Source organism: Scyliorhinus torazame, chromosome 4, assembly GCF_047496885.1.
Source record: "Scyliorhinus torazame isolate Kashiwa2021f chromosome 4, sScyTor2.1, whole genome shotgun sequence".
Lineage (NCBI taxonomy): Eukaryota > Metazoa > Chordata > Chondrichthyes > Carcharhiniformes > Scyliorhinidae > Scyliorhinus > Scyliorhinus torazame.
In genome coordinates this window covers 311,222,579-311,250,494 of record NC_092710.1, presented here as the reverse complement: position 1 = coordinate 311,250,494, position 27,916 = coordinate 311,222,579, and the positions used below count along the sequence as shown (strand labels likewise).

The 27,916-nt window shown below is 47.4% G+C and overlaps 1 protein-coding gene across 1 annotated transcript; it reads left to right on the top strand.

Moving 5' to 3' along the window:
• Positions 1-704: 704 nt before the first annotated feature.
• LOC140411061 (myelin and lymphocyte protein-like) lies at positions 705-27,386 on the top strand. The gene is made up of 4 exons (XM_072500062.1): positions 705-856; positions 7,361-7,528; positions 12,836-12,958; positions 26,221-27,386. The coding sequence occupies exons 1-4, from the start codon at positions 767-769 to the stop codon at positions 26,293-26,295; spliced, it is 456 nt and encodes a 151-aa protein (XP_072356163.1). The 5' UTR covers positions 705-766; the 3' UTR covers positions 26,296-27,386.
• Positions 27,387-27,916: the final 530 nt, after the last annotated feature.

Genomic DNA, 27,916 nt, shown 5'->3' with positions numbered 1-27,916 from the left:
TTCCTTGAAGGCTGTTTCACCAGCTGGGGGGGGGGGGTTACTGCCTCATTAGCTCCTTAAGCCTTCCATGCACTTTACATTGATTGCAGAGATGTGGGATTGTGCAGCCGAGAGCCCTTGGGTAGTTCATTCACTGATACAGAGAGCTTGTGAAACCAAGCAGACCATACCTGGAGTTTATAGCAAGCTGCCCAGGCGATCGCTTCAGAAATAAGACTTTAACATAAAATGAGGTTGGGGGCTGTGGAGGAAGGGACGTGTGCCACAGAGGGCGTGTGCCTCACCGTTCAAATTCTCATCAATAAAAAATCCTCAAGGCTTCTGAACAAGTCATTTAACAGGGCTGTCTTGCAGTAGTAATAGTGTGTTGCTCGAAAGATGTCACGTAAAACAAAATGCACTGTCCACACTTTGCGGTATGGATAAACCTCTATTCAGCAGCTTTAATCTTTCACAGGGAAACAACAGTAAGACGACTCAGTGAATTGAGCCAAAGGGAAGTAGGTAAGTACTCACCTCAAACATTTAAACAGAATCCCCTCCCCCCACTCCTCCATCTCACTTGAGAGGCGGGTGTTGCAGCAAATGATGAAAGGTTTGGGGAGGAATGATTAATTCTGTGTGACACACCTTCAAACTGGCCCTGCTATATCAATGCTGGTACACACTTGACTAAGACTACGATTGCAGAGGGTCGCTTGACTGTGACTGTTTGTACCAGCCAGGCAATCTTTCACTAACTTGGTGTCTGCAGCAAGTAAGGACCATGTCAGCTCCATCTACTTCATCGAGTCCCATACCATCTGGTGTAAAAGTGTGCATAACATTTCCTGAGATCCTGATGTTCGTCGAGTTTGTGAGTAACATTATTTGATGTTGTTACGTTGCTTTGGGCAGATGTGTATTTGCATTTATACCGTGCATTGTTGCAGTGGGTGCTTGTTAGTCCAGTAGGGTGACAGAGGAATACAGGTAAATTTATAGGGAGAAGTGTGTGAGAGGGGCATATGAATGTGCCTGATAGAAAGGGATACAAAAGATCTGGTTAATATGAGATATCAGAACATACAGAAGAGGGGCAACGGCAGAGTAACAGTGGAGGAGGGAGAATGGAGGAAAGTAGAGAGCAGGAAAGTGGGAGGGGGCCAAAAGGGTGGGGGAGAGAGTTTTACAGCCCAGAAACAGGCCCTTCGGCCCATCATTCCTGCACTGGCCATCAAGCACCTATCTCTCTATTTTAAAAATAAATTTAGAGTATCCAATTCATTTTTCCAATTAAAGGGCAATTTAGCATGGCCAATCCACCTAGCCTGCACATCTTTGGGTTGTGGGGGCGAAACCCACACAAACAGGGGGAGAATGTGCAAACTCCACATGGACAGTGACCCAGAGCCGAGATCGAACCTGGGAACTCAGTGCCGTGAGGCTGCAGTCTACCCACTGCTATCTCTCTATTTTAATCCCATTTCCCAGCACTTGGTACAATACTTTTCACTGTATCTCAGTACACGCGACAATAAATCTAAATCTAATCTAAAATCTAGCCTTGTGTGCTCTGGTGTTTGAACTGCTCGTCTAAATGCTTCTCAAATTATGATGTGGAGATGCCGGCGTTGGACTGGGGTGAGCACAGTACGAAGTCTTACAACACCAGGTTAAAGTCCAACAGGTTTGTTTCGATGTCACTAGCTTTCGGAGCGCTGCTCCTTCCTCAGGTGAATGAAGAGGTCTGTTCCAGAAACACATATATAGACAAATTCAAAGATGCCAAACAATGCTTGGAATGCGAGCATTAGCAGGTGATTAAATCTTTACAGATCCAGAGATGGGGTAACCCCAGGTTAAAGAGGTGTGAATTGTACCAAGCCAGGACAGTTGGTAGGATTTCGCAGGCCAGATGGTGGGGGATGAATGTAATGCGACATGAATCCCAGGTCCCGGTTGAGGCCGCACTCATGTGTGCGGAACTTGGCTATAAGTTTCTGCTCGGCGATTCTGCGTTGTCGCGCGTCCTGAAGGTCCTCAACCGGGACCTGGGATTCATGTCGCATTACATTCATCCCCCACCATCTGGCCTGCGAAATCCTACCAACTGTCCTGGCTTGGTACAATTCACACCTCTTTAACCTGGGGTTACCCCATCTCTGGATCTGTAAAGATTTAATCACCTGCTAATGCTCGCATTCCAAGCATTGTTTGGCATCTTTGAATTTGTCTATATATGTGTTTCTGGAACAAACCTCTTCATTCACCTGAGGAAGGAGCAGCGCTCCGAAAGCTAGTGACATCGAAACAAACCTGTTGGACTTTAACCTGGTGTTGTAAGACTTCGTACTGTTCTCAAATTATGTTAGAGTTCCCACCTCTACCACCTTTTCAGGCAGGGAGTTCCAGATTCGCACCACCATGTGGGTAAAAATGTTTTTTCTCAAATCCCTTCTAAACCTTAAATCTATGTCGCCATCCCCCACCCCACCACTCCCGCACTGCCCCCTCCCCCGGTTTTTAACCCATCAACAAAGTAGAAAAGACCCTCCCTATCTACGTCCCTCATGATTTTATACACCTCAATCAGGTGTCGTCGTCCCCCCCTCCCCCCCGCCTGCTCTGCAGAGAACAAAGGAGAATAAGGGAAAGGAGTGAGGAATGAACATAATTATTTTTTAAAAATCAAGAGAGAATAGCACTGGTCGGGAAAAAAATTGCCCCTTAATTGGAAAAAATGAATTGGGTACTCTAAATTAAAAAAAAAAGCACACAACCTGAAACAAAACAAGTCCATGAGGCCGGACTGCAGGTTGGTTACCTCTCCCCCACCACCCCCCCCCACCCCACCCCCGCAGAAAACCCATTCATCTCCAGGCAGGAATGTGTTGGCAGTAAATGCACGTGGGCCGGCAGGGTGTTTGAGAGGAAGTCACATGCTTGCCTGTACGGTTATAGAAACTGCACCGGAGAACTTAAAACAGCAACCAAAAAAAAAATACACTTCGACTGTAAAGCTACTCCCTATCACCACATTTTAAATGGAAACTGCAGCAGATTGTTGAATATCGGGTTTGACCCAAAGTCAGCCCACTCCCCCACCCCACCGAATGCAAATGATATCGACTCTGCATTCCGTCGAGCAAGGTGACAGTTAAACAGCAACCAGTGCCCACAAAGCAGCTTAAAACCCCCCAAACCTGCTCCCCAGCCACGGGAAAGGATATAGCAAATAACTGAATTATTTGAAGCTGGGGGGCCCCTCCGTTTTCGACCCCTGCTCCATTCTTAAAGTTACAAAGCCAATGCGCAGAGTGGACAGGGCAAGCCCTTCATTCAAATAATTGCTTGCTCCAAAAAGCAATTCAAATTCATATTGAATCCAATTCATGGTCTCCACAAGAGAGACATACAAGATCCAAGTTGAGAAGTAAAAGCCTGGCCGAGAGGCTGCCCATCGGCAGCTAGTCACGTCTGGTCGTAGTGTATGTGTGTGTGTGTGTGTGGCTATTGGGTGTGTGATGCCTGACTACACCCTCACCCATGCTGCTGCTTCACAGTCGAGCAGGTGTGTCCAAGGTGCGGCCCCAGGGCCTGCGAAGTGCCTCTACCCGACCCCCCCCCCCCCAGAAACAGTTTCCAAAATTCCTGTCAGCCCAGCTGAGTTTCACTGCAAAATTCTGCTTCGAGTTTACTCTTTTTTTTAACCCCGCAATTTATTGCTTTACATTCGTTCAGCAATTGTTCCTTCCCTCAGCGTTCCTTAGCGAATTTCTTCTGTACTTTCCCTCCCCCGTTATTTTGGGGTGAAAGAACTATCGACCGGCTCCTGCAAACATACAGACACGTCTTATATCCGAGGAAAAGATGTTATTAAAAATTTTTTTTTAGATAACCCAATTACTTTTTCCAATTAAGGGGCAAGTTAGCGTGGCCAATCCACCTACCCTGCACCTCTTTGGGTTCATTGCAGTGTTAATGTAAGCCTACTTGTGACAATAAAGATTATTATTGCCCTCCTGTTGGCATGGTCAAGATGGGCCGAATGGCTCCCTTGTGTGCTGTATCCTTTCACTGTATCCCTATTTATGTTTGCTGAGGCACTAATGCTGTGCCGTACCAATCCTGAGGATTTGGTGCGTTATTTGTAAAAATTGAAAAACTCTGAATAAAAATATAGTAACCAAAAAAACCTCAACATTTTCGAATTTCAGTTTATTGTTTTGCCAAACCTCATCTTTCTGAAATTAACTTATTAACCTCTTGAGTGAGAATAATATGCAAATGTATGTACATCCCAGATAGGGTGCTCTTTTAGAGGATTGGTAAGGATTCGATGGGCCGAATGGTCTCCTTCTGCACAGTCGGGATTCAATGTTTTAAAAAAAATATTAATTTAGAATATCTAATTATTTTTTATCCAATTAAGGGGTAATTTAGAGTGGCCAATCCACCTAACCTGCACATCTTTGGGTTGTGGGGGTGAGACCCAGACAGACACGGGGAGAATGTGCAAACTCCACACGGACAGTGACCCAGGGCCGGGATCGAACCTGGGTCCTCGGTGCCGTGAGGCAGCAGTGCTAACCACTGTGTCACCGTGCCGCCCTGTGATTCAATGGTTCTAATGGATTGGTCCCCTGGGCATAAGACTGGAGGGTGAATGTGGAACTCTGGGCCAATAGGAATTCATGGCATGCGGAACAGAGGAAGGGAAACGTTGTGACATTTTTTCTCTAAAAGAATGAGAGAAGCAATGCATTCAATGCCCTGAAGGCAGCAATACATTTAAATGAGGGAACTAATGATCTCTTCACAATATAGCAAAGAAACTGCTGCAAAACCTCAGGCAGTCTGGCAGCATCTTTGGAAAGAGGAGCGACGTTAGCATTTTGGGTCTCCCAGCTCTGAAGAAGTCACGTGGACTCGGCGTAAACTCTGTTTCTGTATTTATTTTTATTTGAAAGATGCAGCATCCGCAGCATTTTGCTTTTGTTGAAATGATCTTGTTAGCCTCCAATTAAATGAAGCTGTCAATTGTGGCCCAGTTGTTAGCAAGCCCTCCTCGGAGTTAGAAGATTGTGGGTTACATACACTCCAGTGACCAAACATTCCAGTAAATATTCTGCACTGCCCTGAGCTACCATCTTTCATTAAGCTGAGAGCCGGATGCCCCCTCAGGTGGGTACAAAATGTGCCCTGGCCCAATGTGAAGAGGAACACGGGTGCCCTGGCCAATATATGCCCCTCAATAAACATCACAAAAAATGGATTATCTGACCATTATCACATTGGGATCTCCCATTTAAGAAAGGCGATGAGAAGAAATATTTTCTCTGAGGGCCGTGAGTCTTTGGAACTCTCTTCTCGTGAGAGTGGTGGAGACAGGGCCAATGGATGTATTTATTTTTTTAAATTTAGTGTACCCAATTCATTTTTTCCAATTAAGGGGCAATTTAGCGTGGCCAATCCACCTAGCTTGCACATTTTTGGGTTGTGGGGGCGAAACCCACTCAAACACAGGGAGAATGCGCAAACTCCACCCGGACAGTGACTCAGAGCCGGGATCGATCCCGGGACCTCGGCGCCGTGAGGCCGCAGTGCTAACCCACTGTGCCACCGTGCTGCCCTCAATGGATGTTTTTATGGCAGAGGTAGATAAATTCTTTGCTAACAAGGGCGGCAAAGGTTATCACGGGCTGGCAGGACTGTGGATTTAACAGCACAGCCAGATTAGCCGTGATTTTATTGAACGGCGTAGCAGGGACCTCCTCCTGCTTTTAGTTTATATTGCTGCTTCTGGAATTTCGCTGTGTGCCCAAATCTTTTGCTGCATATCCTTATAACAGTGACACGAGTGTGAGGATGCTTACAGACCACTTAGTCATGTGAGCTGCTCTCTTGACCAATTTACAGACCAATAAGGTACAAAAATGCTCACGAGAAGCATTCTAGAGAAATACTTCAACAGGGAACAACATTTGCTCAGTCAGTCCATACCACTTTTTATGTTCCATCTGAGCAAATAATGTTATCTCAGAAAGAATTCTAGCTACTTTTCTTTTAAAATGAATCAAGATTGTTGATTTCCACCGTGCCCCCTGAGCAGTCGAGTTCAGAGTTTTGTCACTTTCTCACGAGAACTTTCTTTCCACAGATCACAGGAGTTCAAAGTCAGGTCCTGTAGTTTTACAATGGTGAACTTTGAACTGCTGCGTTCCTTGCAGTGATCGATAGTGTATCATGATGGGTTCTAGCAGCTTCTGAAGGTGGCAGGCAATGTCAAGTCATGAATAGCATAGAATCCCTACGGTGCAGAAGGAGGCCATCGAGTCTGCACCAACCCAGGGCGGCACGGTGGAGTACTGCTGCCTCATGGTTCAATTCTGCCCCGGGTCCCTGTGGAGTTTGCACGTTCTCCCCGTGTCTGCGTGGGTTTCACCACCACAACCCAAAGATGTGCAGGGTAGGTGTATTGGCCACGCTAAATTGACCCTTAATTGGATTTTTAAAAAAGAAGTATGCACCAACCCTTGAACAGAGCACCCTACCTCGGCTCACTATCTGCACTGCACTGCACAGGACCACTGCACCCTATCCCCAAAACCTCACCCATACCTACATGTCTTTGGACACTAAGGGGCAATTTGGCATGGCCAATCCCCCTGCACATCTTTGGATAGTCAGCAAATGGAATGATACATGGTTTGCATTTCGCATCTTTTTTGTCCACAATAAACCCACCAGCTTCATTACTGAGATAACAGCAAGCTTCATTTCAGTGACCAGATAGGTTATATACATCAGTAACCAGTGACTTGGGTCCTGTTGATGTCAGCCATTTGGTGAGAAATAGCTCAGTCATGCTTTTTTAAAATTTGTTCATGGCATCGCAGGCTGCGGAGACATTGCTGTCATATGTCGGCCAGACGGGATAAGGATGACAGATTTCTTTCCCTAAAGGACATCAGTGAACCAGATGAGTTTATACGACAATGGTTTCATGGCCATCGTTAGTTGTTTTTTCATTGAATTCAAATTTCACCATCTGCAGTGGCAGGATTTGAACCTGGGTCCCCAGAGCATTACTCTGGGTCCCTGGTTTACTAGTCCAGTGACAATACCGCTACGCCACTGCCTCTCCTATGGTACAGAAGAGTTTAAAATTGTGTGCAAAGGGAAGCAAGATGGCATCCAGTACAGACTTAGAGAAAGGACTTTGTTGACTGCAAATCAAGAAGTGAAGTTGGTCCAGAATTCACTGTGGAGTACAATCCACTATTCTACCAAAAAGCCAAAATGCAAAAAGCACAAGGGGTGTGTGCATTTCATACCTAACTAACTATGATGTTTTTGTTTGTTTCTGTATTTCTAGGTTTTTGGCGGCCTGGTTTGGATCCTTGTGGCTTCGGCTCGAGTTTCATTTGCAACTGATCAAGGATGGGTGATGTTTGTTTCGGTCTTCTGCTTTGTCATCACCACGTTGCTGCTCATCCTGTACATGGCTGGAGTTCAGAACTGTTCATCCTGTTGGATTGCAGTGGTATGTCTACGGGCTCTGTATTGCGCCACAGAGCAGTTCCCTTGCAAATTCGCTAACCTCAGCGACAAAACTGACATGCTGGCATTCTTTACTTAACATGATATTTCAATCCAGGGGGAACGCTACTCAAAAATCACAGGTTTTACCACATGCCTTTAAGACACAGGAAATGGGGATAGAATGGTGACCACAATGGCTTCCAACAAGAACGGAGTGGTCTGACTGAACTCCCAATTTTAATTGCCTGCCCTATGCCTGCTGGGTGGGTAGGTTGATGTTACCCACCAACTCCTGTAGATCCACTTCACAAGGATTCTATTGAAAAGCATATTAAGGTTTTGATCAGCCATGGTCGTGATGAATGGGGGAGCAGGCTCGAAGGGCCAAAAAGGCCTCCTTCAGTTCCTATAGAACATAGAACATAGAACAATACAGCGCAGTACAGGCCCTTCGGCCCACGATGTTGCACCGAAACAAAAGCCATCTAACCTACACTATACCATTATCATCCATATGTTTATCCAATAAACTTTTAAATGCCCTCAATGTTGGCGAGTTCACTACTGTAGCAGGTAGGGCATTCCACGGCCTCACTACTCTTTGCGTAAAGAACCTACCTCTGACCTCTGTCCTATATCTATTACCCCTCACTTTAAAGTTATGTCCCCTCGTGCCAGCCATATCCATCCGCGGGAGAAGGCTCTCACTGTCCACCCTATCCAACCCCCTGATCATTTTGTATGCCTCTATTAAGTCTCCTCTTACCCTTCTTCTCTCCAACGAAAACAACCTCAAGTCCATCAGCCTTTCCTCATAAGATTTTCCCTCCATACCAGGCAACATCCTGGTAAATCTCCTCTGCACCCGCTCCAAAGCCTCCACGTCCTTCCTATAATGCGGTGACCAGAACTGTACGCAATACTCCAAATGCGGCCGTACCAGAGTTCTGTACAGCTGCAACATGACCTCCCGACTCCGGAACTCAATCCCTCTACCAATAAAGGCCAACACTCCATAGGCCTTCTTCACAACCCTATCAACCTGTCTTCTATGTAACTAATCTTGAACAACATCCTAAATGTTGGCAAGGCTGCTCATGCCAAGGCACAGCCCCATGGGCATTTGCAGCCTCACCAGTGGCTAAGTACAGAATAATCAACATTGATTTTGACTCACTGATTCCGTGATCCTGCCAGTAGAGCAGATTGTGCCATAACGACGTATTAAAAACATATATATCTATATATGTGTACGTTGCTTAATAAAATCGGTCATAAACACACCTGTACGGATTTTATTGTGTCGACCCACTTCGCAAGGATTCTATTGAAAAACATATTAAGCTTTTGTCATTTTATACAAAAATACAAACACCAATAAACTAAGAAAGAAAACAAGACCCTAATCTGTGCAAACCACTCCTAAATTGAAACAAGCCCCCCTTCCCCCCATTTGCGCCACCCCCCCCCCCCCCCCCCCCCCCCCCTCTAGCAGCTAACAGTGACCAATTCCTGCTTGCCATCGCCGGTAAAACCCTTCAATAGATCCCCTCAGGGTATATTTGACCTTCTTGAGGCACAAAAGCTCCATTAAGTCCCCTAGCCATGCCAAAGAACTTGGTGGGGTCACCAGCCTCCAACTCAAAAGGGCGCGCCTCCGAGCAACCAACGAGGTGAAGGCAAGGACTTCTGCTCCTGCGTCCATCTGCAGCTCCGACACATCCGAGACCCCAAATACAGCCACTAAAGAACAGGGCCCCAGCTCAATGTTCAGGATCGCTGACATGGTGTTTGAAAACCCACAAGCTTGGGATAGGACTAGAACATTTGCGTGTGATTAGTGGGCCCACTCGAACAACGCTCGTATCTATCCTCAACTCCCCTGCAAAGAAATGACCCATCCTGGCTTTGGTGAGGTGTGTCCTAAACACTACCTTGAGCTGGATCAGACTCAGCCTCTCACATGATGCTATGGCATTCACTGCGAAGGGCCTCACTCCACACCTCCTCCTCCAATGTAGGCCCCAGCTCCTCTTCCCACCTTGTCTTCACTCCTTGAACTGAGACCAGATCCTCCCCCAAAATACATCCATATATGCTGGTTGTTTTACCCTCCTCTGACTCCGAACAGGAAAGAATCCTCGCCAGCAAGGATGATGGCGGAAACATCCACCCAACAAAATTTCGACCTGGAGTTATCCATACGAGTCGTAACCCAAGAGCCCGAAATTCTCTTTCAACTCTCCCCTCCGCCCCCACCTCCAGCCCCTCAAAAAATAACTTGGATAGAAATACCGGAAAACACTAAGATAGGAACTGGAATCTTGGCAGGACGTTCATCTTGATTGAACCGGGCGTGCCAAGGACAATGGGAAGCTGTCCCGCCCTTACAAGTCAGCCTTGACCCCACTCACTAGGCTGATATAATTCAATTTACGGATCCGCCCCCAATCCGAGCTACCTGGACCCCCAGATATCGAAACCTGGTCCAGGCCAGGCAGAAAGGTAAAGGATTCTGTTTTCGATATTTCGGCGAAATCATGTGGACATTTCTGTCCCAGTGAGTAGCATTTCAAGAGTGCGTGAAAATATAAAAGACTTCTGTTTGTGTTGCAAGATATTACTAAGCAGCACTTTATTGGGGTGACCTATATTCCTACGGGGGGCACGGTAGCACACCCTCGCTGCACAGTTTTTCTTGCCCTTTGCCCCGCTTTGCAGACATTTATGAGGTGAGTTTCACCGTTGCCACCCATGGAAGCTCAATGTTAAAATTTGCTCAGGGCGATTCAGCTGGAGGTACATCCTCAATTTCCTATTGGAATGGAAACAAAACTGAATTTTGGTTGAGGCTGTGGTTGAAGGCGAAGAAATAAAAAAAATGAAACGAGAAGGATTGGCAGGAAATACTCCGCGTTCTGGGTTGGGATAACCTTTCACCGGCCATCACCTGCTCTTGTGAAAGGTCACCTCGAATCGACCAGTCGCCCTCCACAGATCCTCCCTGACCTATTCCCAGCACTTGTTGTTTTTATTTCACATTTCCAGCATCCGCAGTATTTTGCCTGCCTTGAAATTAAAGAACTGTTTGGAGTTAAAGAGGTAGGGCGGCACGGTAGCACAATGGTTAGCACTGTCGCCAGCGCCAGGGAGCTGGGTTCGATTCCCGGCTTGGGTCACTGTCTGTGCGGAGTCTGCACATTCTCCCCGTGTCTGCGTGGGTTTCCTCGGGTTACCTCCCATTAGTCCCAAAAGAGTGCTTGTTAGTTGAATTGGACATTCTGAATTCTCGCTCTGTACCAGAACAGGCGCCGGAGTTTGGCGACTAGGGGCTTTTCACAGTAACTTCATTGCAGTGTTAATGTAAGCCCACTTGTGACACTAATAAAGATTCTTATTATTGCTGTTGTTTTTGGTAAACTAAATGTGAGGAGTGATTTGGTTATGAGGTACCCATAATAGTTTAAGAATGATAGGCCAGATTAGATTTGTTATATACGTGCAAACAATTGTTAGGATATGGAATTGTGGTTTCACAGAATTCATAGAATCCCTACAGCGCAGAAGGGGACCATTCGGCCCATTGGGTCTGCACCAACCCTCTGAAAGAGCACCTTACCTAGGCCCAATCCCCGTAACTCCATAACCCCTCCTAACTGTTGGACACCAAGGGGCAATTTAGCATGGCCGATCTTTGGACTGTGGGAGGAAACCGGAGCACCCGGAGGAAACCCGCGCAGACATGAGGACGACGTGCAAACTGCACACAGACAGTGACCCAAGGTCGGAATTGAACCCAGGTCCTTGGCGCTGTGGGGCACCAGTTCCAGCCCCTGTGCCATTGTGCCGCCGCCCATTGTTATTCGTTTGCAGGATGTGGCTAAGCCAGCATTTTCTGCCCATCCCTAATTGCCCTCGAGACAGTGGTGATGAGCTGCCTCCTTCAACTGCTGCACTCATGTGGTGTAGGTACATCCACCCTGCTGTTAGGGAGGGAGTTCTAGGCTTTTGACCCAGCGACGCTGCAGAGGGCATGGGCAGGAACAATGATGGGAGCAGAATCTGTGGCACCTTTTAGAGGGGAATGGTTAAATACTTGGAAAGGATTAAGAAAAAAGAGCGGGGAAGTGGAACTGATTGACTCGTATTGAACTATGGGAGAGATAGCACAGGCTATGTTTTGTGCTGTAAAATTCTATGAACACCATATTTGATAGCTTCTAGCTTGACCCTAGATAACTGCCCAGATTTTGCAGTTATTTCAATATGCCTACATGCAAACATTTTAATGTAAAAGTATTATGAAAAGCAAATTAATACAAGAAATATAAAATTTTATGATGTCATAATGCTGTTAGAAAAAATGTACAGGGACAATTATATGTGAGCATTGCTATTATATTCTGTAAATGGGTACTAATATTATTTTTGTCTCTTTAGTTTTCTCCCACCTCTCCAGCCCTCCACCTAGGCGGCACGGTAGCACAGTGGTTAGCACTGTTGCTTCACAGATCCAGGGTCCGGGGGTCGATTCCTGGTCGGGTCACTGTCTGTGTGGAGTCTGCACGTTCTCCCCGTGTCTGCTTGGGTCTCCTCCGGGTGCTCCGGTTTCCTCCCACAAGTCCCGAAAGACGTGCCTGTTAGCTGAATTGGACATTCTGAATTCTCCCTCTATGTACCCGAACAGGCGTCGGAGTGTGACGACTAGGGGCTTTTCACAGTAACTTCATTGCAGTGTTAATGTAAGCCTACTTGTGACACTAATAAGGATTATTATTAATAAGGCTTACAGTTCTGTGGGCACCTGCTGCCCACAAGTACCTTGCCATTATTCATGTGTGGAGCTATTCAATGAGGTTTATTTGACTGTTGTTGACCTTAAGCGTGCTTTTCCTCGGGTTTTTATTAGATTAGAATCATAGATAATGTTCAGGGTGACTAACCTTTTTTTAAAATAAATCTTTTCCAATTAAGGGGCAATTTAGCGTGGCCAATCCACCTAACCTGCACATCTTTGGGTTGTGGGGGTGAAACCCACGCAAACAGGGGGAGAATGTGCAAACTCCACACGGACAGTGAGCCGGGATCGAACCTGGGACCTCGATGCTGTGAGGCAGCAGGGCTAACCCACTGCACCACCCTGCTGCCCCCAGGGTGCCTAACGTGAGTCAACCATTGCAGTGTTCCGACTGGAAACGCTTTGGCTTTTCTCAGTGAGCAGTGCATTTACCTACTGAACCTTTGAGGAAGCTGATTGTGAAATGATTGTGTGAATTGGGATCATTCTTTGCTTCTTCTTCTCTTTCAGGATGTCTTCTACCACTTCACTGCAGCTTTGTTCTATTTAAGTATTGCAGTTTTGCAGGCCAGTGACATGAGGCTCGGCGCCTTCCAGGTTTCAAAACATTTCAAAATCAACATTGCCGCCACAGTAAGTCACCATTCTTTTGTTGATATATTCTCTCCGAATTGTACAAAATTTGCACTGTATACTTGAGGCAGCACGGTAGCACAGTGGTTAGCACTGTTGCTTCACAGAGCCAGGGACTCGGGTTCGATTCCCGGTTTGGGTCACTGTCTGTGTGGAGTCTGCACGTTCTCCCCGTGTCTGCGTGGGTTTCCTCCGGGTGCTCCGGTTTCCTCCCACAAGCCTCGAAAGACGTGATGCGCAATTCTCTGCTCCCGCGACTAAGTGCCCTCGCCGTCGTGAACTCCGACGAGGTTCACAACGGCGCGAAACGACCCCGATCTCGACTGATTCAGGGCCCGAAAATGGGCTAGGATCGGGGCCGCAAGAAACTCGGGGGGCGTGTCGCGAAAGCAGCGTCGTCCGCGCGCGCCTGGCATTGGTGCCGCGTAAAAGGCGTAACTGGCGTCACCCGCGCATGCGTGGTTGCTGTCCTCCCCGAGGCCGCCCCGCAAGAAGATGTTGGATGGATCTTGCGGGGCGCGGAGGAAAGGAGGTCCTCCTTCAGAGAGGCCGGCCCGCCGATCGGTGGGCACCAATCGCGGGCCAGGCCCCTTTTGAGTCCTACCCCGGTGAAAGAATCCCCTTCGCCCCCCCCACAGGCCGTCTTCCCCCCAGCGTTCCCGCGCTGTTCCCGCCGGCAGCGACCAGGTGTGGATGGCGCCGGCGGGAAGCCGCCGTTTTGGGCAGGCCGCTCGGCCCATCCGGGCCGGAGAATAGCAGGTGTAGCGTAGAATCGCCATTTTGGGTGTCCCGGGCGATTCTCCGGCCTGCGCCGCGCAGAACTCGACGGGGCCGTCTCGCAGCTTGGGTGAATCGCGGGAGGGCGTCGGACTGGCGTCGCGGGGACAAATGGCGTGCCAGGGGATTCTCCCAACCGGCGCGGGAGCGGAGAATCGCGCCCGTGTTGTTAGGTGAATTGGACATTCTGAATTCTCCCTCAGTGAACCCGAACAGGCGCCGGAATGTGGCGACGAGGGGATTTTCACAGTAACTTCATTGCAGCGTTAATGTAAGCCTACTTGTGACACTAATAAAGGTTATTGCTATAATGAGACAATTTTTAATAAATAGACAAAATAAGTCTATTTTGAGTATAGTGCTATCAAACTGCACAATATTTTAAAAAAATATATATATTATTCAAAATTTTTGGCCAACCATGACAGTACATTGTGTATCCTTTACACAGTAATATAACAATATAAATAACAATGGCCAGTTTTAAACAAGAAATAAATAATATAAAACAACATCAAAATTAAAAAACAAAACTAAATGGCAACTGCCTTGTCCCCACCCCCCCGGGTTGCTGCTGCTGTCTTGTTTTCCATTCCCGCTATCTTTCTGTGAGGTATTCGACGAACGGTTGCCACCGCCTGGTGAACCCTTGAGCCGATCCCCTTAGGACGAACTTAATCCGTTCCAACTTTATAAACCCTGCCATGTCATTTATCCAGGTCTCCACACCCGGGGGCTTGGCTTCCTTCCACATCAACAGTATCCTGCGCCGGGCTATTAGGGACGCAAAGGCCAAAACATCAGCCTCTCTCGCCTCCTGCACTCCCGGCTCCTCTGCAACCCCGAATATAGCCAACCCCCCAGCTTGGTTCGACCTGGACCCCCACCACCTTCGAAAGCACCTTTGTCACCCCCACCCAAAACCCCTGTAGTGCCGGACATGACCAGAACATGTGGGTGTGATTCGCTGGGCTTCTCGAGCATCTCGCACACCAATCCTCTACTCCAAAACATTTACTGAGCCGTGCTCCAGTCATATGCGCCCTGTGTAACACCTTAAATTGTATCAGGCTTAGCCTGGCACACGAGGACGATGAGTTTACCCTACGTAGGGCATCAGCCCACAGCCCCTCCTCAATCTCCTCCCCCAGCTCCTCTTCCCATTTCCCTTTCAGCTCATCTACCATAATCTCCCCCTCGTCCCTCATTTCCCTATATATGTCTGATACCTTACCGTCCGCCACCCATGTCTTTGAGATCACTCTGTCCTGCACCTCCTGCGTCGGGAGCTGCGAGAATTCCCTCACCTGTTGCCTCGCAAAAGCCCTCAGTTGCATATACCGGAATGCATTCCCTTGGGGCAACCCATATTTTTCGGTCAGCGCTCCCAGACTTGCAAACGCCCCATCTACAAACAGATCTCTCAATTGTGTTACTCCTGCTCTTTGCCATGTTCCAAATCCACCATCCATTCTCCCCGGAGCAAACCTATGGTTATTTCTTATCGGGGACCACACCGAGGCTCCCGTCTTACCCCTATGACGTCTCCACTGCCCCCAGATTTTCAGAGTAGCCACCACCACCGGGCTTGTGGTGTATTTCTTCGGTGAGAACGGCAACGGCGCCGTCACCATAGCTTGTAGGCTAGTCCCCCTGCAGGACGCCCTCTCCAATCTCTTCCACGCCGCTCCCTCCTCTTCTCCCATCCACTTACATACCATTGAGATATTGGCGGCCCAGTAGTACTCACTTAGGCTCGGTAGTGCCAGCCCCCCCCTATCCCTACTACGCTGCAAAAATCCCCTCCTCACTCTCGGGGTCTTCCCGGCCCACACACAACTCATGATATTCTTCTCAATCCTTTTGAAAAAAGCCTTCGTGATCACCACCGGGAGGCACTGAAACACAAAAGGGAATCTCGGGAGGACCACCATTTTAACCGCCTGCACCCTCCCTGCCAGTGACAGGGATACCATGTCCCATCTCTTGAAGTCCTCCTCCATCTGTTCCACCAATCGCGTTAAATTTAACCTATGCAATGTACCCCAATTCTTGGCTATCTTGATCCCCAAGTAGCGAAAGTCCCTTGTTACCTTCCTCAGCGGTAAGTCCTCTATTTCTCTGCTCTGCCCCCCTGGATGCACCACAAACAACTCACTTTTCCCCATGTTCAGTTTATATCCTGAAAATTCTCCACACTCCCCAAGTATCCGCATTATCTCTGGCATCCCCTCCGCCGGGTCCGCCACATACAACAACAAATCGTCCGCATACAGAGATACCCGGTGTTCTTCTCCTCCCCTGAGTACTCCCCTCCACTTCCTGGAACCCCTCAATGCTATTGCCAGGGGCTCAATCGCCAGTGCAAACAATAATGGGGACAGAGGACATCCCTGCCTCGTCCCTCTATGGAGCTGAAAATATGCAGACCCCCGTCCATTCGTGACCACTCTCGCCATCGGGGCCCTATACAGCAGCTGTACCCATCTAATATACTCATCTCCAAAGCCAAATCTCCTCAACACCTCCCACAAATAATCCCACTCCACTCTATCAAATGCTTTCTCGGCATCCATCGCCACCACGATCTCCGCTTCCCCCTCTGGTGGGGGCATCATCATTACCCCTAGCAGCCTCCGTATATTCGTATTCAGCTGTCTCCCCTTCACAAACCCAGTTTGGTCCTCATGGACCACCCCCGGGACACAATCCTCTATCCTCATTGCCATTACCTTGGCCAGAATCTTAGCGTCTACATTTAGGAGGGAAATAGGTCTATAGGACCCGCATTGCAGCGGATCTTTTTCTTTCTTTAGGAGAAGCGATATCGTTGCCTCTGACATAGTCGGGGGCAGCTGTCCCCTTTCCCTCGCCTCATTAAAGGTTCTCATCAGTAGCGGGGCGAGCAAGTCCACATATTCCCTGTAAAATTCAACTGGGAATCCATCCGGTCCTGGGGCCTTCCCCGCCTGCATGCTCCTAATTCCTTTCACTACTTCCTCCATTTCGATCTGTGCTCCCTCTCCTGCTCCTCCACCTTAGGAAATTCCAGCTGGTCCAGAAAACACATCATTCTCTCCTTCCCATCCGGGGGCTGAGCTTCGTATAATCTTTTATAGAATGCCTTGAACACTCCATTCACTCTCTCCGCTCCCCGCTCCATCTCTCCCTCCTCATCCCTCACTCCCCCTATTTCCCTCGCTGCTCCCCTTTTCCTCAATTGGTGGACCAGCAACCTGCTCGCCTTCTCCCCATATTCGTATTGTACACCCTGTGCCTTCCTCCACTGTGCCTCTGCAGTACCCGTAGTCAGCAAATCAAATTCTACGTGTAGCCTTTGCCTTTCCCTGTACAGTCCCTCCTCCGGTGCCTCCGCATATTGCCTGTCCACCCTCAGAAGTTCTTGCAGCATCCGCTCCCGTTCTCTACTCTCCTGCTTTCCTTTATGTGCCCTGATTGATATCAGCTCCCCTCTAACCACTGCCTTCAGCGCCTCCCAGACCACTCCCACCTGGACCTCCCCATTATCATTGAGTTCCAAGTACTTTTCAATACACCCCCTCACCCTTAGACACACCCCCTTATCCGACATTAGTCCCATGTCCATTCTCCAGGGTGGACGCCGTTCTTTTTCCTCCCCTATCTCCAAGTCCACCCAATATGGAGCGTGATCTGAAATAGCTATAGCCATATACTCCATCCCCCTCACCTTCGGGATCAACGCCCTTCCCAAAACAAAAAAGTCTATTCGCGAATAAACTTTGTAGACATAGGAGAAAAACGAAAACTCCTTACTCCTAGGTCTACTAAATCTCCATGGGTCTACTCCTCCCATCTGCTCCATAAAGTCTTTAAGCACCTTGGCTGCTGCCGGCCTCTTTCCAGTCCTGGACCTCGATCTGTCCAGCCCTGGTTCCAGCACCGTGTTAAAATCTCCACCCATTACCAACTTCCCCACCTCTAGGTCCGGGATACGTCCTAACATGCGCCTCATAAAGTTGGCATCATCCCAGTTCGGGGCATATACGTTCACTAAGACCACCGCCTCCCCCTGTAATTTGCCACTCACCATCACGTATCTGCCCCCACTATCCGCCACTATGGTCTTTGCCTCAAACATTACCCGCTTCCCCACTAATATAGCCACCCCCCTGTTTTTCGCATCTAGCCCCGGATGAAACACCTGCCCCACCTATCCTTTACGTAGTCTAATCTGGTCTATCAGTTTCAAATGCGTCTCCTGTAACATAACCACATCTGCCTAAAGTTTCTTTAGGTGTACGAGTACCCGTGCCCTCTTTATCGGCCCGTTCAGCCCTCTCACATTCCACGTGATCAGCCGGGTTGGGGGGCTCTTTACCCACCCCCCTTGTCGATTAGCCATCCCCTTTTATCCAGCTCCTCACCCGGTTCCCACGCAGCTGCGTCCCCCCCCAGGCGGTACCCCCCCCGCCCCGCCCACCCCACCCCATACCAGCTCCCCCTTCTCCCCAGCAGCAGCAACCCAGTAAATCCCCCCTCCCACCCCCCCCCCCCCCCCTGCTAGATCCCCCACTAGCGTAGTTACACCCCCCATGTTGCTCCCAGAAGTCAGCAAACTCTGGCCGACCTCGGCTTCCCCCCGTGACCTCGGCTCGCACCGTGCAACGCCCCCTCCTTCCTGCTTCCCTATTCCGGCCATAATTATCATAGCGCGGGAACAAAGCCCGCGCTTCCCTTTTGGCCCCGCCCCCAATGGCCAACGCCCCAGCTCCTCCACCTCCCTTCCTCCCTCCCCCACAACCTGTGGAAGAGAGAAAAGTTACCGGTCGCAGGATTAACAACATAAAAATCATCTCTCCCCCCTTTTTCCCCCCATATTCGCCCCACCACTTTGTCTCAAACGTTCTTTTTTAATAACCCACTTATTCCAATTTCTCTTCAACAATAAATGTCCACGCCTCATCCGCCGTTTCAAAGTAGTGGTGCTTCCCTTGATATGTGACCCACAGACTTGCCGGCTGCAGCATTCCAAATTTGATCTTCTTTTTATGAAGCACCGCCTTGGCCCGATTAAAGCTCGCCCTCCTTCTCGCCACCTCCGCACTCCAGTCTTGATATACGCGGATCACCGCGTTCTCCCACCTACTGCTCCGAGTTTTCTTTGCCCATCTTAGGACCATCTCTCTGTCCTTAAAACGGAGGAATCTCACCACTATGGCTCGAGGAATTTCTCCAGCCCTCGGTCTTCGCGCCATAACTCGATAGGCTCCCTCCACCTCCAGCGGACCCGTCGGGGCCTCCGATCCCATCAACGAGTGCAGCATCGTGCTCACATATGCCCCGACGTCCCTTCTGCACCTTCAGGAAGACCAAGAATCCTTAAATTCTTCCTCCTCGCATTATTCTCCAGCACCTCCAGCCTTTCCACACATCGTTTATGGTGTGCCTCGTGCATCTCCGTCTTCACCACCAGGCCCTGTATATCGTCCTCGTTCTCGGCAGCCTTTGCCTTCACGACCCGAAGCTCCCGCTCCTGGGTCTTTTGCTCATCTTTTAGCCCTTCAATCGCCTGTAATATCGGGGCCAACAGCTCCTTCTTCATCTCCTTTTTAAGCTCTTCCATGCAGCGTTTCAAAAACTCGTGTTGTTCAGGGCCCCATATTAAACTGCCACCTTCCAACGCCATCTTGGTTTTTGCTTGCCTTCCTTGCCGCTGCTCTAAAGGATCCACCGCAATTCGGCCACTTTCCTCTCCTTTTTCCATCCGTATCCAGGGGGGATTCCCTTCTGGTTTACCGCAGAGTGCTTTTAGCCGTTAAAATTGCCATTGGGGCTCTCATTAAGAGCCCAAAAGTCCGTTCCACCGGGAGCTGCCGAAACGTGCGACTTAGCTGGTCATCGCCGCACCCGGAACTCAAAACTGCACAATATTAACGAACAATAAGTGTGTCATGGTAGCACAGTGGTTAGCACTGCTGCCTCGCAGCGCCAGGGGCCCAGATTCGATTCTGACCTTGGGTGACTGGCTGTGTGGAGTTTGCACATTCTCGTGCTTGTGTGGGTTTCCTCCGGTGTGGTGATGTGCATCAATGTAAATGCATGTAGGCTAGCTAGGCACTAGAGGGAGCACCAGTGACATCACACACACTCAACCAATAGATCAAGTAGATAGGACACGACCAATAGACATTCACGATACACAAGGAGGTGACACGACCACAGGGGGGCATTACACCAACCCATATATAAAGGACACCACACACATGATCTGCCTCTTTCCAGTGGAGACAGTCAGTGAGTAGAGACACAGGGTTGATTCAATATTACACCCACCACGTGGATTGCAGCAACTGGTTAGTCAGTCTGGGTAGCTATAGTAGGATTAGCAGTAGTGTCGAACCCGAGTAATAGAAGTGTAAATAGTTTAATAAACGTGTTGAAGTTATCTCCACGTCCGAACCTTCCTTTGTCAAGTGCACCACAAGGAAGCCGCTTATGTTACACCGAGAACATAACAAATCATCCGGGTGCTCCCGTTTCCTCCCATAGTCCAAAGATGTGCAGGTTAGGTAGATTGGCCATGCTAAATTGCCACTTAGGGTGGGGTTGTAAGAATAGGGCAGGGGATTAGGCCTAGGTAGGGTTGTCTTTCAAATGGTTGGTGCAGACTCGATGGGCTGAATGGGCTCCTTCTGCACTGTAGAGATTCTATGAATGAGGTTTAACAAGGAATATAGGAGAGCATGTCAGGGGGAGCGGCAGGTGTATCTAAAAATGAGGTGCCAACTTGGTGAAGCTACATGACTGCAGGCATGCTAAACAGCAGTGGCATTCTACAGACAGAGCCAAGCAAACCCCACAGATCAGAAAGCGCTGCAGACTGCCACATCCAGTCGTGGGTGACGGTGGGCATTTAAGTAGCGAACGGAAAAGAGGAGGGGGGAACTCCATGAACATCCTTATCTTGGTGGGGGTCAGCAAAGACTGGAGCATTTGCAAATGCCCTCAGGCAGACGTGCAGAATAAATTATGCACCTTGGCCTCCTCCTGAGGTCACAAATGTCAGTCTTCACTCCAGGCGGTGTCAAGAAATAACTGAGTGCACAAGGCTATGGGCCGTAATGAGGCATTGTAGGCTTGTACCCCAGAACTAGCCACACATCTAGCTTTACTGGAGTAACTCCACCTGACAATGCAAAAATTTGAAATGATGGTTAAGTGAACAAGTTATTTTGCTTGCAAAAATAATATGCTCTGTACAAAATGCTAATTCTCTTGCCATCGCTCCTCAGTTTGCTGGGGTACAGTTAATAGAATTTAGAATGTACAGTGCAGAAAGAGGCCTTTTGACCCATCGGGTCTGCACCGGCCCTTGGAAAGAGCACCCTACCTAAGCCCACGCCTCCCACCCTATGCCCGTAACCCAGTGACCCCACCTAAGCTTTTGGACACAAAGGGGCAATTTAGCATGGCCAATCCACCTAACCTGCACATCGTTGGACTGTGGGGGGAAACAGGAGCACCCGGAGGAAACCCACGCAAACTCCACGCAGACAGTAACCCGAGGCCGGAATTGAACCAATGGCTTGGAGCTGTGAGGCAGCAGTGCTAACCACCATGCCACCGTGCCTCCCTATAACTGAGATGGTCAGAACTATCGTGGGTTTGGATGGAGCATTTAGGGAGAAATGTTTCTACAGACAGGAGGATCAGTAACAAGAGGACACAGCATTGAGATAATTAGGAAATATTTCTGAGTGGCGTGCAAGGAGAATTCCCCCCTCCACCAAATGCTGTGTCTTGTCATCTGAAATGCACCGCACAAAAAAGCTATCTTATCTTTACGCCACTATCAATACCTACTTTAGTCGTTAACACTACCATTTACAGTTCTAAAGGTGATGTTCTCCACACCTGAGCCTGGGTCTTCACATATCCAATTAGAGTCTCCAGATTATGTTTGGGACCAAGAAGCTGGCTGGCTTGTTTCTCTAGACTGACTGAGACTGATGTAGCAGCTGATCTACTGCCACAGCTGCACCAGCAAACCCAACGCAGACCGGGGATCAAAGCGACTAGTCCCTGGTTTGTACATCTCGGTGCTGTGGTGACTGGTGCCTTTGTCTGAGGAGATGATCTGTTTTCAGTGTCTTAGTTAGGTTGCCAATGTAGGCTAACACTGAAAACTCTTCCATCTGGATTGTGTCTGAGGCATACACTGTCAAACAATTTTTTAAAATGTGGGTGTCGCTGGGCTGGGCCAGCATTTATTGCCCATTCTTAATTGCCCTTGAACTGAGTGGCTTGCGCAGCAATTTCAGAGAGTATTTAAGAGTCAACCCCATTGCTGTGAGTCTGGAGTCACATTTAGGCCAGACCAGGTAGGGGCAGCAGATCTCCTTTCCTAAAGGACATTAGTGAACTAGATGGGTTTTTACAACAATCGACAATGGTTTTAGTTATATTTGTTCCTGCCCATAGCCTGCGCCGTAGCACACAGTAGGAGGCTGGTCCAAATTTATTTTTGACATTGTTTTTATTGCAGTTTTTATACACTGTACAGATGCATGTGCATCGGGTACAATATACGAGAAATTTCCATTGGTATCAACCCACACCCCTTCCTTGATCCCCCTCCCCACTTTTGTTGCTTTAAGATATTTTCTTAGGTCTCATATGCTACTGTGGGCAATTGTCATCTATTTACATTTTTCTGTGCCATTTCCCCATAGCCCTCCGTTCCCTGATCCATCAAATATTTATCCACCTCCACTTTAAATACTTCTAAAGATCGAGCCTCCACCACCCTCCGGGGCAGAGTTCCAGAGATTCACCACCCTCTGCAAGAAGACATTTCTGTCATCTCAATTTTAAATGACCGGCCCTTTATCTTGTAGTTATGTCCCCTTGTTCGAGAATCTTCCACTAGTGAAAACAGCTCATCTACCTTTACAAGCCCCCTCTGAATAAGGTCACCCCTCACTCTTCTAAACTCCAAGGAATACAGACCCAGACTATTTAGTCTCTCTTGATAGGACAACCCCCTCATCCCAGGAATTAGCCCAGTGAATCCCCTTCGGACTACCTCCAATGTTATTATATCCTTTTTTAGGTAGGGGGACCAAAACTATACACAGTATTCCAGGTGATGCCTCACCAGCACCCTGTACAATTGCAACAAAATCTCCCTATTTTTAAACTCTTTGCAATAAAGGTCAAAATGCCATATGCTTCTTACCTGTGCGTTGAACCTGCCTGCCAGCTTTTTGTGATTCATGCACCAGAACACCGAGATCCCTCTGTACTTCACTCACCTGCAGTCTCTCTCCATTTAGATAATAATCTGCCTTTTGATTCCTCCTACTGAAGTACATGACTTCACACTTCCCCACATTAAATTCCATTTGCCACGTTTTCACACAATCTTAATCTTTCTGTGTCCTGTTTCAGAATCACAATATCCTCATCGCTACATTCACGTCACCTATTTTCGTATCATCGACAAATTTGGAAACGTACATTCTGTTTCTTCTTTCAGGACATTAATGTAAATAGCGAGCAATCATGGGCCAAGAACTGATCTCTGTGGTCCTCCACTAGTTACATGTGTCCTTTTTAAAAAAAATGTAAAGTACCCAATTCTTTTTTTTCTTAATTAAGGGGCAATTTAGCGTGGCTAATCCACCTACCCTGCATATCTTTGGGGTGTGGGGGTGAGACCCACGCAGACACGGTGAGAATGGGAAAAACTCCACACGGACAGTGACCCGGGGCCGGGATCGAACCCGGGTCCTCAGCCGTGAGTTACATCTTTCCACTCATGAGAAGGACCCATTTATTCCAACTCTCTGCCTTCTGTGTGACAGCCAGTTTTCAATCCATGCTGACGCACTCCCTCCAATTCCATGGGCTTTTACTTTATGCTCTGTCCCCTTATGCGGCACCCTGTCAAATGCCTTTTAGAAATCTAAATACACTATATCAACAGGTTCCCCACTATCCACCCGCTCTGTTACATCGTCAAAGAATTCAAGCATATTTGTCAGAACATAATTTACCTTTCTTAAAACCATGTTGACTCTGTTTGATTATATTCAGCTTCCCTAAATGATTAGCTATTTTCTCTTTGATTATTGACTCCAGCATCTTGTCAATAATAGATGATAAACTAAGTGGCTTGTAATGCAGAACAAGACCAGCAGTTCAATTCCCGTACCGGCCTCCCCGAACAGGCGCCGGAATGTGGCGACGAGGGGTTTTTCACAGTAACTTCATTTGAAGCCTACTTGTGACAATAAGCAATGATTATTATTATTCTAAAGTTCCCTGCCTTCTGCCTTTCCCCCTTTTTGAACAAGAGAGTCACATTGGCTGTTTTCCAATCTCTGGTACCCTCCCGGAATTCACCGGGTTACAAATAATTTCAACCAACGGGTCCAATGTCTGTGCTATCGCTTCCATTAAAACCCTAGCATGCAGTTCATCGGGTTCTGGTGACTTGTCCGCCTTTAGCCCCTTAAGTTTCTCGAATACTTTATCACTTGTGATTAGGATTTTTGTAAGTTCGACCATGTTATTTAAAATTAACCCATTTGATATCTTAGGGATATGTGCAATTACTTCCACAATGAAGACTGATGCAAAACATTTACTTAGCATATCCGCCATTTCTTTGATTGCTGTTACAAGCCTCGTCCAGTAGAGATCCCACATTAAAGTAGCTGCTCACTTCCTATTTGTACATCCACAGAAACTCTTACTGTTTGTTTTTGTACTACATGCAAGTTTTCTCTCAAAATTCAATTTCTCCCTTCTTATGAGCTTTTTAGTATATTACCCACCTTCGCGGAACTTGAAAAATTCCACAGTACATGGCTAAATCCGAAAGGTTTATCTTCCCTAGTGTAAAGCTTGTTCACAAATGCAGAAGTGGATACAGAAATGGGAAGTTATGCAGTCTGGCAGGAAGAATAAAAGAGCTAATTTTATTTAAATGGAGAAAGACTGCAGAAAGCTGCAGCACAGGGGGGATTTGGGGGCCCCGTGCATTAATCACAAAAAGCTAGCATGCAAGTTCCGCAGGTAATAGGGAAGGCAAATGGAACGTTGGCCTTTATTTCAAAGTAGTGTAAAAATAGGGAAGTCTTGCTAAAACTACACCAGGCACTCGTTAGACCACAACTGGAATACTGTGAACAGTTTTGGCTCCCCTATGTAAGGAAAGATACACTGGCATTGGAGGCAGCCCTAGGTTGATCCCGAGTATGGAGGGATTTTCTTATGAGGAGAAGTTGAGTAGTTTGGGCCTGTACTCACTGGAGTTTAGAAGAATGAGAGGCAACCTTATTGAGATATATAGGATTCTCAGGGGGGCTGAACAGGGTAGATGCTGAGAGGTTGTTTCCCCTTGTGGGAAAGTCTGGGCCCAGAGGGCCTAATCTCAGAGTAAAGGGTCACCCATTTCAGACAGAGATGAGGAGGAATTTCTTCTCTCAGAGGGTAGTGAATCTGTAGAGTTCTTTGCCGCAGAGGGCTATGGAAGCTGGGTTGTTTAGTATGTTCAAGGCTGAGATAGACATTTTTAAGGGAATCAAGAGTTATGGGGATAAAGTGGGAAAGTGGAGTTGAGGATTATATCAGATCAGTCACAATCTCATTAAATGGCCGAGCAGACTCGATGGGCTGAATGGCCTACTTCTGCTCCTTCATCTTATGGTCTGATACAAATTTCTGTATAATTGACGGTGAAAATATTTTCTTCATTGCCTGTCCTTGCCACGTATGAAAGTGCCGAGGTATGAAAGTGGCAGTGGTTATGGTGTTCAGAGCATCAGAACTGATGGCAATTCCTTCCTGTCTCTGACATAATTTTCCATGCAGCAGGGGTTCACTGGATAGTGATGATTTGGAGCTGGAACCTTGGATGAGATTTTATTTCCCTTTGGGGTGACAGCTACCATCCTAAGTGATCAGATTGCTGAGGATAGGTTTAATGCTCACATCAGCCTCATCTGTCAAGCTGAGTTGCCGTTCACGGTAGCACAGTGGTTAGCACTGTTACTTCACAGGTCCAGGGTCCCAGATTCGATTCCCGGCTTGGGTCACTCTCTGTGCGGAGTCTACACGTTCTCCCCGTGTCTGCGTGGGTTTTCTCCGGGTGCTCCCGTTTTCTCCCACAAGTTCGAAAGCCATGCTGTTAGGTGAATTAGACATTCTGAATTCTCCCTCTGTGTACCCGAACAGGCGCCGGAATGTGGCGACTAGGGGATTTTCACAGTAACTTCATTGCAGTGTTAATGGAAGCCTGCTTGTGACAATAAAGGTTATTATAGTTACTCATGGGATAAATATCTGACTCACATGAAATAATTGTTGAGTAGCAAAAATGCTTCCGGGTGATAAATTAAATCTTGGTCAAAACTCACTTTTAAAACGTTGCAGGTTTGCACAAAGCCATAAGATATCAGTTTTGTATTAAACATTCTTGTCTCTCGCTCTTTCAGGTGTTTGCGTTCGTGGCCACTTTACTTTACACCATTCATGCGATATTGTCAATACTGCGATGGAAGTCCTCCTGAATCTCAGGCCAAGTGCCGATTGTCAACATTTTACCCAAAGTTATTTCATCCTTCCCCAACTTGCTGATTGTTCTTTTCCTTAATATTGTTTTACAACCTTCCCATTGCAGCTGCAATTACAGATTTTATATGTAACTACAGTAAGCTACACAATGGAACTAATAGGGTATGGCATGTATTTAATATGTTAAGGTTGAGAATACTAAAAGCTCCAAACGAATATGGAAATCTGGAACTCCTTCACTGACAAAAAAATGAAAATTTCAAACTGTGATAGTTAGATTTTTGTTTGAGAAGAGAATTAATAAGTACAAAGCCAAGCCAAGTCGATGGATTTAAGATACATGTACAGATCGCCCATGATCTGATTGACCTTTGAAGGAGCTGAACAGTCTACCTTTGTTCCATATTCTGTGGACGGCTTGTATCTTGTTCATAGCACATTTGCTCAAACAGTTTGAAAGAATGAGGACCCTCGAGCTGGCTAGACTTTTTGCCGGATGTTGTTCTCTCGGGTTGAGAATTCCCAAAGAGTGTTTCATCTTGTCGCCTCGGAATAAATGGTCATCCAATCGAGAAAATTTGGGGTGGATTTTCCTGTGTTTGGAGGTTGTAACCTGTGAGGTGGGGGGGGGGGGGGAGAAGAAAAGGAAGTAGCTCAGGTGAGTCTGATCTTCTGCCTAATAGTTGTAATGGATGGAAAATCTATGATACTGTACAAGTGCTGTGGAACTTCCCCACCCAAATTCTCTATTGTTTATCCAGGAGAGCCTTTACATCGAAAAAAATTTGCCCATATACTTCAAACTCTTACCTTGCATTTATAATAACCCTATTGTACTAATTGATTTTTAAAAAATGATAATAATCTTAATTCTTCATTTTGTATAATTGATTCTCAACAATCCATTATTTTGCTATATTGGGACAGATTTGTACTTTTGCATTTTGGCTGGAGAATTGTTTGACTTTATATCAAATTTTCTTTTTTTTTTGAAAAGCCCAGCTGATTGTACGTACAGAGACATTTTACTTCTGTTTTTTATTGCTTCATAGGAAAATAATAAAATATGCAAAAACCTTTTATCAAACACATTGTTGCAGCCCTGCTTCTCGCTCTTTTTAATTAATTATGAATCGTTAATGAAAATTGCAAACTAATGGAAAATCAGTGCAAGTTGAAATGAAATTCTAGGTTTAAAACAGCTCTGAAAGCCGCAGAATGTTCCAAAGTGTTTACAGCTGGTGACGTACTTTTGAAGCATATTCACTGTTTCAATGCAAAGCGCGTTGCCACCACATTTTAAAGAGCAAGATCCCACAAGCCATAGAACCCCTACAGTGCAGAAGGAGGCCATTCCGCCTATCGAGTCAGCACCGACTCTCCCAAAGAGCACCCTACCTAGGCCACTCCCCATCCCCAGTTAACCGTCACATCTTTAAAAAAAATAAATTTAGAGTATCCAATTATTTGTTTCCCAATTAAGGGGCGATTTAGTCTGGCCAATCCACCTACTCTGCACATCTTTGGATTGGGGGTGAAACCCACGCAGAAACGGGGAGAAAGTGCAAGCTCCACACGGATAGTGACCCTGGGCCGGGATTCGAACCCAGGTCCTCA

Bases quoted from the DNA above. Each gene is read 5' to 3' on its own strand.
- LOC140411061 (XM_072500062.1), top strand. From the start codon at position 767: ATGTCAGCTCCATCTACTTCATCGAGTCCCATACCATCTGGTGTAAAA. The intron at 857-7,360 runs GTGAGTAACATT...CTGTATTTCTAG, and splicing joins TCCTGATGTTCGTCGAGTTT to GTTTTTGGCGGCCTGGTTTG. The intron at 12,959-26,220 runs GTAAGTCACCAT...TCGCTCTTTCAG, and splicing joins AAATCAACATTGCCGCCACA to GTGTTTGCGTTCGTGGCCAC.